This window comes from Hemitrygon akajei, chromosome 12, assembly GCF_048418815.1.
Source record: "Hemitrygon akajei chromosome 12, sHemAka1.3, whole genome shotgun sequence".
Taxonomy (NCBI): Eukaryota; Metazoa; Chordata; class Chondrichthyes; order Myliobatiformes; family Dasyatidae; genus Hemitrygon; species Hemitrygon akajei.
Window position 1 is genome coordinate 89,976,442 of NC_133135.1, and position 12,062 is coordinate 89,988,503.

The 12,062-nt window shown below is 41.3% G+C and overlaps 1 protein-coding gene across 6 annotated transcripts in view; it reads left to right on the forward strand.

The window, feature by feature from the left end:
* The window catches only part of ralgps2 (Ral GEF with PH domain and SH3 binding motif 2), a 516,901-nt gene that overhangs the window by 128,635 nt on the left and 376,204 nt on the right, over positions 1 to 12,062 (forward strand). For 5 of the 6 annotated variants that reach the window (XM_073063652.1, XM_073063657.1, XM_073063655.1 and 2 more), the window contains exon 6: positions 10,601 to 10,684. The exons of the other annotated variant lie outside the window; for it this stretch is intronic. In XM_073063652.1, the coding sequence (XP_072919753.1) occupies positions 10,601 to 10,684 (84 nt within the window). The remainder of the gene's footprint in view (positions 1 to 10,600; positions 10,685 to 12,062) is intronic. 6 annotated transcript variants of the gene reach the window in all.

The following is a 12,062-nucleotide window of genomic DNA, read 5'->3' on the forward strand; positions in this document are numbered from 1 at the left end:
AAGGGGTAAGCTGATGGGAGAGGACAAAAGACCATGGAAGAAAGCGAAGAAGGTGGAACACCGGGGTGGGGGGGGGGGGGGGGAGGTGATAGGCTGGTGAGGAGATTAGGTGAGAGAGGGAACTTGGAATGAGGAATGGTGAAGGAAGTGGGGGGAGCATTAATGTTCATGCCATTGGATTGGAGGCTACACAGTAGGAATATAAGGTGTTTCTCCTCCAACCTGATTGTGGCCTTGTGGCAGTAGAGGAGGCCAAGGATTGACGTGCCAGAATGGGAAGTGGAATTAAAATGGGTGGCAACTGGCATGTCCCACTTTTTCTGGTGGATGACGGAGGATAGGTGCTCAGGGAAGTAGCCTTCTGGTGTACATCGGGTCTCACTGATATACAGGAGGCTGCACCAGAGGCAGTAGATCCCAGCAGACTCTCGGGTAAAGTGTTGCCTCTCCTGGAAGGACTGTTTGGGGCTCTAAATGATGGTGAGGGGGGAGGTGTAGGGGCAAGTGTTGCACATGTTCTGCATGCAAGGATAAGTGCCAGGAGGGAGATCAGTGGGGAGGGACAAATGGACAAAGGAGATACATAGGGAATGATCCCTGTGGAAAGATGGGGGGAGCCCCACCAGCCTCTGCCTCCAGCACATAATTATCTGTAACTTCTGCTGCCTCCAATGGGATTTCACCACCCAGCACATCTTCGTCCATCCACCCACCCCCCCCACTGTCTGATTTCCTAATGTCCCTGGGTAGATTTTCAAGAAAAAATAATTTTTACAAAAATATGTACTGTAGTTTTAAAAATTAGGTAATAGTAACTAAACTTTTTTCAGTATACTTCATAAACAATATTTTCTTAATTTTTAAATGAGATAAAAACTTGGAATGTGCCAGAATTTCATGATTTTGGGCTTGTTCCCTATCCAGACTCTGTAATTTTGTCTTCAAAATAAAGAAATGATAAGTATTAAAATCATGAAACCTTTAGTGTGTATTTTCTCACAAAAATGTTTAAAACATATTGAATTCATGTGGGTTATTGTACATTTTGTACATTTATTCTTTTTTATATTTTTTATGATAAGGAATTGTAGCCCCCCAACACTTCTGTCATTACCAACCGCAACCCATTTTAGAAACTGATCAAGTTTTTTCAAACAACTGCTTATGTGGTTGCCATAGCAATGAGAAGTGATGGGAGCATGTGGCTGTCATGGCAGAAGACTCACATTTTGATGTCCAGAAATGTGAGTAATTTAAGGACTTATACCTTCTGATCTGAGAGTATATTTATTACATGTCATGACCAAACGAGTTACTATTTGGGTGTTCTAACTGAGAAATAAATAACTTCACTTTTTCCCCCCCGTATATTTAAATTACTTTTACAAGCTATCTATCCAAATTGTGCATTGAAAATCAGTTTGATAACAACAACCCCCGTAGTATGTGAAAAGGCATCAAGGCGCTGACAGACTACAAAACCAGTAATCTGCTGCCAGATGATGATGCCACACTGCCTGATGTCCTAAACCAGTTCTTTGCCCGCTTTGATACTCAGAGGGAGGAGGCTGCTCCACTCATCAATCCACCTGACGATGAGTCCACACTGGTCCTTAAGCAACATCAGGTGAGATCCACCCTGAGGAAAGTGAATGCGAGTAAGGCAGCTGGCCCAGACGGAGTGCCCGGCCGGGTACTGAAAGCATGTGCCGACCAGCTTGCTGAGGTGTTTACAAGTATATTTAACCTCTCACTACAACAAGCTGCTGTTCCAACATTCCTTAAAACCTCCACCATCATCCTAGTACCCAAAACATCAGCTGTGAAGTGCCTGAATGACTATCGCCCTGTAGCGCTGACACCCATAGCCATGAAGTGCTTTGAGAGACTTGTGCTCTCACACATTAAGGCTACAATCCCAGCTGATCTGGACAAACACCAGTTTGCCTACCAGGCAAATCGCTCCCCTGAGGATGCAATCACAACAGCCCTCCATATTGCTTAGAGGAACTGAACACTTATGTGAGGATGTTATTTGTGGACTTTAGTTCTGCATTTAACACAGTCATCCCCCATAAACTGGTCAGCAAACTGAACATTCTTGGCCTTGCTTCCTCCCACTGTTCCTGGGTCATGGACTTTCTCATAGACCAACCACAGCAAGTCAGAGTTAGTAAGCACACCTCCACCACCCTGATCTTAAAAACAGGCACCCCGCAGGGCTGTGTGCTGAGACCTATGCTCTACACATTCTTCACACATGACTGCACCCCCATCTACACCTCCAATTCCATAATTAAATTTGTGGACGATACCACAGTGGTTGGCCTGATCTCGAATGAGGATGAAACAGCCTACAGGCTCGAGGTAGATCATCTGATGGAGTGGTGTAAGGACAATGACCTGGTACTTAACACTTCTAAAACAAAAGAGATGATCATTGACTTCAGGAGATCAAAGGACAGAGTACACACCCCCCTCCATATACATGGAAAGGTAGTGGAAAATGTGGAACACCTGAAGTTCCTTGGAGTTATGTTGTCAAAGCAGCTGACATGGACCACCAACACCTCGATGCTTGTAAAAAAAAAAAGCACAACAGAGACTCTTCTTCCTCAGAAAGCTGAAACAGGCCAAACTCCCACAAAAGCTGTTGCTTAACTTCTACAGAAGCACAATTAAAACCATCCTGACCAACAGTGCTACAGTGTGGTATGCTAGCTGCACAGCCGCTGAGCGGCAAGACCTGCATCGCGTGGAGAAGGCGGCCCAGCGAATTGTCAGATGGAGCTCCCAGGACTGGACACCATCTATTCTAGCAGACTCAGGAGGAAAGCAATCAGCATAACCAGAGACATCACACACCCTGGCCACTCCCTGTTTGACCCACTTCCGTTCAGCAAAAGGTTCAGGACACTTAAAAACCAGAACAAATAAACTGAGGATCAGCTTCTACCCCAGAGCTGTGGCCTCCATCACACCACTCCCACAGAACAGTGACTGAAACTGTGAGCACACACAATGACTCAGATACTTGCACTAATGGCACTTCGTGCATTACTGTGACATTCTGGTGCTGCTGTAACTTATTTTTCTGCTAATTATCTATTTAATACCATTTTTCTATTACTGTCTTGTTTTTATCTACTGCTTTGTTTGATTGCCTAAGAGGAAGCCAAACAGAGTTTCATTGTACCTATATATAATGACAATAAAGATCATTCATTCATTCACTTGAGTTAGCAAGTGTGAGACTTGGCCCGCTTTTTCTTTAAAAGGTGAGAAATGTCATTAGATTAGATTCAACTTTGTCATTGTGTCGAGTACAATACAAAGCCAATGAAATGCAGTTAGCATCTACTTAGAAATGCAAAGAATAGTGTTATTTACAAAATAACTGTGAATAAAAAGTAAGTGCTACAACACACAAATATAAAAGTACTGAGACTGTACAATATGGGTGCAATACTGCTTAGCACTGTGATGTGAGGTTCAGCAGGGTCACAGCCTCAGGGAAGAAGCTCTTCTTGTGCCTGCTGGTGCGGGAGCGGAGACTTCTCTAGTGCCTACCAGATGGGAGGAGAGTAAAAAGTCCATGGTTAGGGTGAGATGCATCCTTGATGATGCTTTTTGCCCTGCCCAGGCAGCTTTTGTGGTAGATATTCTCAATGGTGGGTAATTGGGTACCAATAATCCGCTGGGTATTTTCCACCACGTGCTAGAGTGCTTTGCGGTCTGATATGAGACAATTGCCATACCACACTGAGATGCAGTTGGTGAGTATGCTCTCAATGGTACAGCGGTAAAAGTCCGTCAGTATCCTGGGACAGAGGTGAGCTTTCTTGATGCTCCGCAGGAAATAAAGGCGCTGTTGCGCCTTTTTGTTCAGGACAGAGGATCACATGTCTATCACATATCTTTACCATCATACAACTAGCAATGAAGTTGTCAAGATGGCCCCAAAATCATCAGCAGACTGATCAAAAAATAGAGACACAATTAATGAAAGCCCAGAGAAATATCAGCAGTACCTTGAAAGAGAGAGAGAGATGCAAAAAAAAAAGGAGACAGGAAAATTTTAGATTACCTCATAATTACGAAAGCGTGAACAGCGATGAAGAGATGACATTGGAGTTAAGCAAAGGGCTTCTGATAAGAAAAAACAGGTAGTACAAAGTTTTATAGCAGAGAATACCCCACCAGAATATCCAGTAGCCAACAACAAGAACAAGATGGCGTCCATCTTTCTGAGGCCTCACTTATGCACTCATGGAGACTATAAAGAAAGTGCTTTAAAAGTGTTGCTTTTTTGCAGAGTAGAGATTTCTGTGAATGTTTCATGAGTCTTTCTGATTTAAAAAAAAAAGGCGTGTAGAAGGTTGAATAAATGTTTTGTCAGTGATTTAAAAAAAGTGTTCTCTGTTATGGACAGTTGAAAACGTTAAGTGTAACAGGGGGTTTCTTTTTCTTTGTTACTGTGTATGTAATCAAAATGGCGTCTTTGTTTTGTTAAAAGTAGGAATGCTGGCGCCTGTGTTAATAGTAGGAATGCTAGCGTCTTTGTTATGATAAGTGCTGGAAGCTTGTTTGGGACTGTAAACTGATTGTTGGCGGGGATTTTGGGGAGTCGGCGCGATGGAGTGAGAGAGAGAGAGGACGGGATGCTGGAAGCTGGGCGACAGAATGGACCCCGAGCGGGGGGTCCCCGGCCCAAGGTTTTCGGTGATGCGAGGAGACGGAGACAGAGGAATGTGGAGCGTCTGGTCGACCACCGTGGGGGTCCCAGGAGGCGGGTCGAGGAAGTCGGAGGGGATCGAATGGTGGCCAGAAGACTTCAGTAATTGAGCTCCAACGGTTGTGCACGAAGTGGTTTGGACTTTGATAAGTTTGGTGCCTTTTCTTTTTTTTCTCTTATTCATATATACTGTATCGTTAGTAATCGCTTAGTTATAGTAATCTTTATAAATTGTACTCATTTAATCGCATAAGGTGTACTGTCTGTTAATTGGCGAGGTGGGGACATCACACAGCATCCACACCAGCTGATTACCCAGTTTGGCGGGGCCGAAGGCCGCTCCCCCTAGACTAGAACGAGTTTGAGCGATGCCTGAGGCGACCCAGGGGTTACATAAGATCTCTATAACCTTTGAAATTTGAATTGCTGCTTATTCCATAGTTGGGACTGGTTAGGCAGATATTTTGTAAACATTGTTTTATTTTAACAAGACTAGACCATGCCTAGTTTAGCTGAGCTGCCTATTTTATGTTTCATGTGTACGTTTTTAACAAAGTTCTCTCGCCACCTGCCTTGAAAACTGTGACTTTTTATGGAATTTGGATGAATAGCGCAGACTGTAAGGATGCGTTTTTAATTGTAAGTATTGTTTTTAGTTGGACAGATGTTTTGTCAGTGTTAATGTTAAACTAAAATCATTGTTTCTCAAGGTCAGAGTATTTTGTCATTACCATTACAGTAATGGTAATACATATTTTGATGGGAAATGTTTAGTTCAGTAATATTGGCTGAACTCATTTGCTGGAGTCAAGTGCTTTGATGCCAAAATCAACATTCTATCAAATTCCATAGTCTAAATAGTAAACAAATGTTTTGTTAAGGAAGGAAAATATTGACATGCTTAAGAAAATGTGACTCAGAAATGTATTCTAAATGTACTTAAAATGAGTTAAAACAGATTTATTGAAGTACATGTTTTTTTATTTGCAGGATTGACTTTGAAATCTTTGTCATTTCATTTTAAATTAAATTTAATATTTTGATGATGTGATGGTAATGATACTCATCCATGAAAACTTTGCAAAAACACCTTAAAATATAAAAGTTCTCTTAAATGTTGATCAATGCCAAGATCTGGTCTTCATTCCAGAGCCTAAAATAAAAATTATAACATAAACAAACGAGTTTTAAGAAATTTTATTTTTCAGAATTTCAAGTAGTCCAAAGTGCCCCTAATTGAAGAATCACCAATAAGCAGCATTCACAAGTAAAATGAAGCAGAGGTACTTAATGAGTACTTTGCTTCAGTATTCACGACAGAAGAGGATCTTGGCAATTGTAGGGAGGACTTACAGCAGACTGAAAAGCTTGACCATGTAGATATTAAGAAAGAGGATACGCAGGAGCTTTTGGAAAGCATCGAGTTGTATAAGTCACCGGGACCGGACGAGATGTACCCCAGGCTACAGTGGGAGGTGAGGGAGGAGATTGCTGAGCCTATGGCGATGATCTATGCCTATGGCATCATTAATGGGGACAGGAGAGGTTCTGGAGGATTGGAGGGTTGCGGATGTTGTTCCATTATTCAAGAAGGGGAGTAGAGATAGCCCAGGAAATTGTAGACCAGTGAGTCTTACCTCAGTGGTTGGTAAGTTAATAAGTCATATGGGGTGATTGATAAGTTGGTGGCATAAGGTAGAAGGAGATGAGTTTATTGACTTCAAACTTCCTGCATGGTCACTCAAAGAGTTGACCTGTATGTGCATGTAACGTGAGCTGCATAACTCATCTCCTTCTACCTTAGGCCACGAACTTATCAATCACCCATCTGTGGACATTTTCTGGCGGTCCAAGATCCATATGCTCCACGACCGCTGGACTAAGTGTGTAAATGTAGGAGGGGACTATGTTGAAAAGTAAATGTGCTAGGTTTTCTAAAACTGCCTCCTTCTACCTTAGGCCACAAACTTATCAATCACCCCTTGTATGTGACTAAGAAATTCAGCTGGCCAATATTTGACTGAGGTTCCTAGTCTGAACACTTAATTATTGAAAATGATCTTTTTGAGCACTGATTCATTCCTATCATAGTCCTACAGTGTAATAAGGGGAAATCATGGATGTAGTAATGCAATGAAGAAACACATTGGGAACTATTTCTGGGGTTGAGAAGTAATGCTGAAGGTTGAGTATTTGCTGACATGTCAGGCTAAGCTTAAACTTCATAAGTGGATATGTTAGAAATCAAGGGTAGGGAGTGATCTAGGCCGGCGAATAAAAAAACAAGTAATTTACAGTGGTCATGGAGTCTATTTATTAGCAAAGTGCCAGGGAACTTTCAATGCAATAATTTTATGATATGAGATATGAATTTACAATAACACAAAAAGATGTTGGCTAGCCAAACTTAAGATTTCAAAAGAAGAACCTGAAATGATCACCAGAATTCTTCTAATGGCAATATTGAAAAATACTTTTGGAAAATGCAACCCTTGCAATTTTTGTCATGACCTTGTATATTTTGTTTTGAAAATTGCCCATGTATATAAAAAAAAGCCTGTTTATGAGCTTGCTTGGGTATGAAGGCAGCTAAATAAGAGCTGTGTTTGTTGTATTTCAGTTGAGCTTACTTGGTTTTGTTGAGTAAGATACAGGGTTAATTTCACTTCTTGAAAAGTGCACCGAGCAAAGGGTAGACACTGCAATGTTGTGCTGATTAGTTACTGCCTTATATAATATGTTGGCTTTCAGCTGAGATATTAAAAAGTAGTGCAACCTGTCTTTGAGGTTGAGGTGATGCCATTTGGATAAGGCATCTTTTTGATTTGGTGGAATTTAATGGATAGCAGCCAAAGAAAGGCGCATGGATCAGTGCTAAGATTTTTAAAAACTACTTTCAGGATCTCATGTACTGATATTCTTCTGGTGAATGTGCTCCCATCATGATACTGGGTGAAAATTCTGGTATTTAGACACCGTGACAAAGCAAGACCACTGTTACATATTCGTGACAGGGTGGTGTGTAACTTGGAGGGGAACCTGCATGTGGAAAAGAAACTGCAGCAGTTCAAGAAGTCAGCACCTTATCAAGGGCAGATAGGAACTTTTTAGTGGTGAAGTTCAAAGCAAAATTATTGACGAAAAGTCAGCAGTTTGAAATAGAAATAAAATTCAAAAGAGGTGAGCAGGTCAGGCACCATCGGGCAGTTAACATTTTGGGTCCATGATCTTTCATCAGAATTAGGAAAAGTTAGAAATCCAGCATGTTTTCTATTGTATGATGCATGGAGAGAACAAAGGAATATCTTTGATAGAGATTGAGAGGACTTGTTAGCACAAATGGTGATGATAATTGCAGGAGATGTAAAAATGAGTTGTGCCAAAACAGTTATCCATCTGAAAGGTTAATCGTCTTTCACCCTCATCCTGCCCCTTCCTCCTCTCTTCTTCCACTCACCAACTCCCCACCCCCAAACAAGTATATTTCTAACACTTTTTTGTTGTTCCTGTGCCTGTTTACAGTTGTTCACAGTTACTGTGTGGAAGTGATCACTAATCTTGTTACTGTGGACCCAACCAGTTCCCCTCTACCACCACTCTTCTCTATCTAGCGGAATTGTTCCTTACTCTTAATAATTTCTCCTTTGGCTTCTCCCATTTCCTTCAAACTAAAGGTGTAGCCATGGGCACCTGTATGGGTCCCAGCTATGCCTGCCTTTTTGTTAGCTATGTAGAACAGTCCATGTTCCAAGCCTATACTGGTATTCATCCCCCTCTTTTCCTTCGCTACATCAACGACTGCATTGGCGCTGCTTCCTGCACGTATGCTGAGCTCGTTGACTTCATTAACTTTGCCTCCAACTTCCACCCTGCCCTCAAATTTACCTGGTCCATTTCTGACACCTCCCTTCCCTTCCTTGATCTCTCTGTCTCTATCTCTGGAGACAGCTTATCTGCTGATGTCTACTATAAGCCCACAGACTCTCACAGCTATCTGGACTATTCCTCTTCCCGTCCTGTTACTTGTAAAAATGCCATTCCTTTCTCTCAATTCCTCTGTCTCCACCGCATCTGCTCTCAGAATGAGGCTTTTCATTCCATGACGAAGGAAATGTCTTCCTTTTTAAAGAAAGGGGCTTCCCTTCCTCCACCATCAACTCTGCCCTCAAACACATCTCTCCCATTTCACACACATCTGCTCTCACCCCATCCTCCCTCCACCCCACTAGGGATAAGGTTCCCCTTGTCCTCACCTACCACCCCACCAGCCTCCGTGTCCAATGTATAATTCTCCGTAACTTCAGCCATCTCCATCTTTCCCTCCCCCCTACTTTCTGCTTTCCGCAGGGATCGCTTCCTACGTGACTCCCTTGTACATCCGTACCCCCCATCCCTTCCCACCGATCTCTCTCCTGGCACTTGTAAGAGGAACAAATGCTACACCTACCCTTACACTTCCTCCCTCACAACCATTCAGGGCCCCAGACAGTCCTTCCAGGTGAGGTGACACTTCACCTGTGAGTCTGCTGGTGTGATATACTGTGTCTGGTGCTCCCGGTGTGGCCTTCTATATATCGGTGAGACCCGACACAGACTGAGAGACCGTTTCGCTGAACACCTACGCTCTGTCCGCCTGAAGAAGCAGGATCTCTGAGTGGTCGTGCATTTTAATTCCACGTCCCATTCCCATTCTGATATGTCTATCCATGGCCTCCTCTACTGTCGAGATGAAGCCACACTCAGGTTGGAGGAACAATACCTTATATTCCGTCCATCTTTCTCTGGTACTCCCCTCCCACTTTCTTTCTTCTAATGCTTTCCGTCCTATGATACTCCCCCTTCTCCAGCCTTGTATCCCTTTCGACAATCAACTTCCCAGCTCTAGACTTCATCCCTCCCCCTCCTGTCTTCTCTTATTATTTCATGTCTCCCCCTTCCCCTCCCACTTTCGAATCTCTCACTATCTCTTTTTTCCATTTGTCCTGACCAAGGGTCTTGACCCAAAATGTCGACTGTACTTCCTATAGATGCTGCCTGGCCTGCTGCGTTCCACCAGTATTTTATGTGTGTTGCTTAAAATGTCATGGTACAGGATTGAGAGGAGGTTGTGGGAGAATGTAGCACAGACATAAAACCGATTGTATTTGCAAGATCGATGCATTTATAGGATATTTCTGTGTGAGCTGTTACTATTTCTTATGCAATTCTCTGTAAATTCAATTATTTCTTAGTTTAGGTGATAATCTGTTACAGCAGATTTAACGGGACAAATATTCCTTTACAATTTAAGGATAACTCAAAAAATATGTAGCACGGGAGGTTGATGGTTGGGTTGAGTTGTTCTTTGATCTTGGCGATCCACTTGCAAATGTTACCTCGGTGAGCTATTCACTTATGTGTCCTCTGAATGCTTGGCTTTTATATACTTACCAATCAGTTGATTGGTTGTCATTACAGAAACTTAATTGTGGTGTCGGGAGGGGGTCCAATCGCCGATTGGTTGTGTGGTGAACTCTGTGCACCCCTTCCCTACATCATAATTGAGTTTATGTAATGACGACCAAACAACTGATGATAAGTATATAAAAGCCAAGCATTTGGAGGACACATCACAAGTGAACAGCGCATTGATGATGTCTCCTTCTTTGATGACAAATTGTTTGCAAATGGATTGCCAAGGTAGGAGAACAGTTTAAGGAAGTACTGTACAGTTTTATAACTGGTCAAAAGATATAAAAAGTTAGTAAATTTGAATTAATTCAATGCTAGCAGTAAATAATCTTCAATGCGATGGGTGAACATCACGTTCTTAATTGTGAAAGACAGTTTTTGTATAGGTTTTAAATGTTCAGTTTTTTCTTTCAGGAGCTATCAAGTTGTGGGTGGAACAAAAAAGAAAAACACAGTTCTTCGCCAAATGTTGTAGCTTTCACAAGAAGGTTTAATCATGTGAGTACAACAAGAGATCTGTGTTATGACATTAAAGGGTAAAGTTCCATAAAATTGATTGCTTCTGAAAATCTGTTTTTAAAAGAAAACAACTACAAATATGTAGGATGGGCCCATCATCAAAAAAAATTTGCAATTCACTTTCATGTATCAATTCCCCAAATACATTTGTGCGAATATTATAAAACAAAATTAGATGTAGGTAAACTAAATGTTAGCGACTAATTTTCTGAATTGTAAACATAATGATGTTGTATATTAGATTTTTTTCTAATGTTCTCACTTTGTTCTTGATGAATTGTAGCAAGTTCTTAAGCACTTCAAGCTGTTGTGCATTTGTCGTGTTTATGCCTGTGCACTAAGCAATTCAACCAATAATTATGAATTGTTCACAGGGCACACTTGAAATGACCATCATAGTTTTTCCTTTCTGAAGCAAGTAAAAATGCATTGCCAGATTAATATATTTAAATGAGAAAGACTTATTTTGTCTTTAATTTGTATGTGGAAGCAGAAGTGGATTGTGATACTACGGTTCCTGGGGGAGGGGGAATGGAAGTAAAACAATATCGTTTTTCGAAGGTTTAATGTACTTGAGCAAGAAATCTTTTGATCTTTTGATCACTGTCTAGTGATTGATCTTTCAAAGATGATTTGTGCACGAGGTGAAAGTTTCAAGAGCACGTGCACAGAGATTGCCCTATATGTACCAGAATCCAGGTCCTTTAAATTTCAAGGATCAGAGAAAATTGGGCTGCCACTCACAGACCTCGAGCACAAGATGTGTGGCTTGTATTGCCAATAAATAATGGGTCACATATCACATCCTCTGAGAATGTTCACAGGGGCACTTATGAAATGACCATCATAGTTCAATTCAGTTTACTCATTTCTGGAATGTAAACTTTGCCTCATTATCAAATTTGTTGACTCATGCTTCATATCATTTTAATTTTGAGTCATCCATCATTGTGTTCCAGTTTCAAGAATCTGTAGTCAAGAACAATATGTGTGAATTATTAAAATTTTGGGGGCAGAGCATAATCTTTGACAGAATTCGTAACCCACTTGTAAACTTCAGTAATCTTGAAATGTGATCTTTATATGTTATCAAATGAAAGTTATGTATCCTAGAGGATTTAAATTGAGTTGCATTTAAACTTTAAGATATATGAAAATGAAAACTTTTTGAATGTTATTTACTACTGCAGTTAAGAATTTTAACTTGATTAAAAGGGGCTTGAGAAACAGGTGACTGAAAGAAGCATGGGGAACAGAAAATGTCCATGGAAGATGAAATCTTGGTGGGTTTGAAAGGAGTGCAAGAAACAGTGCATGGAATAGTTAAAGTGCAAAAGGAAGAGATGTGCTTCTATGT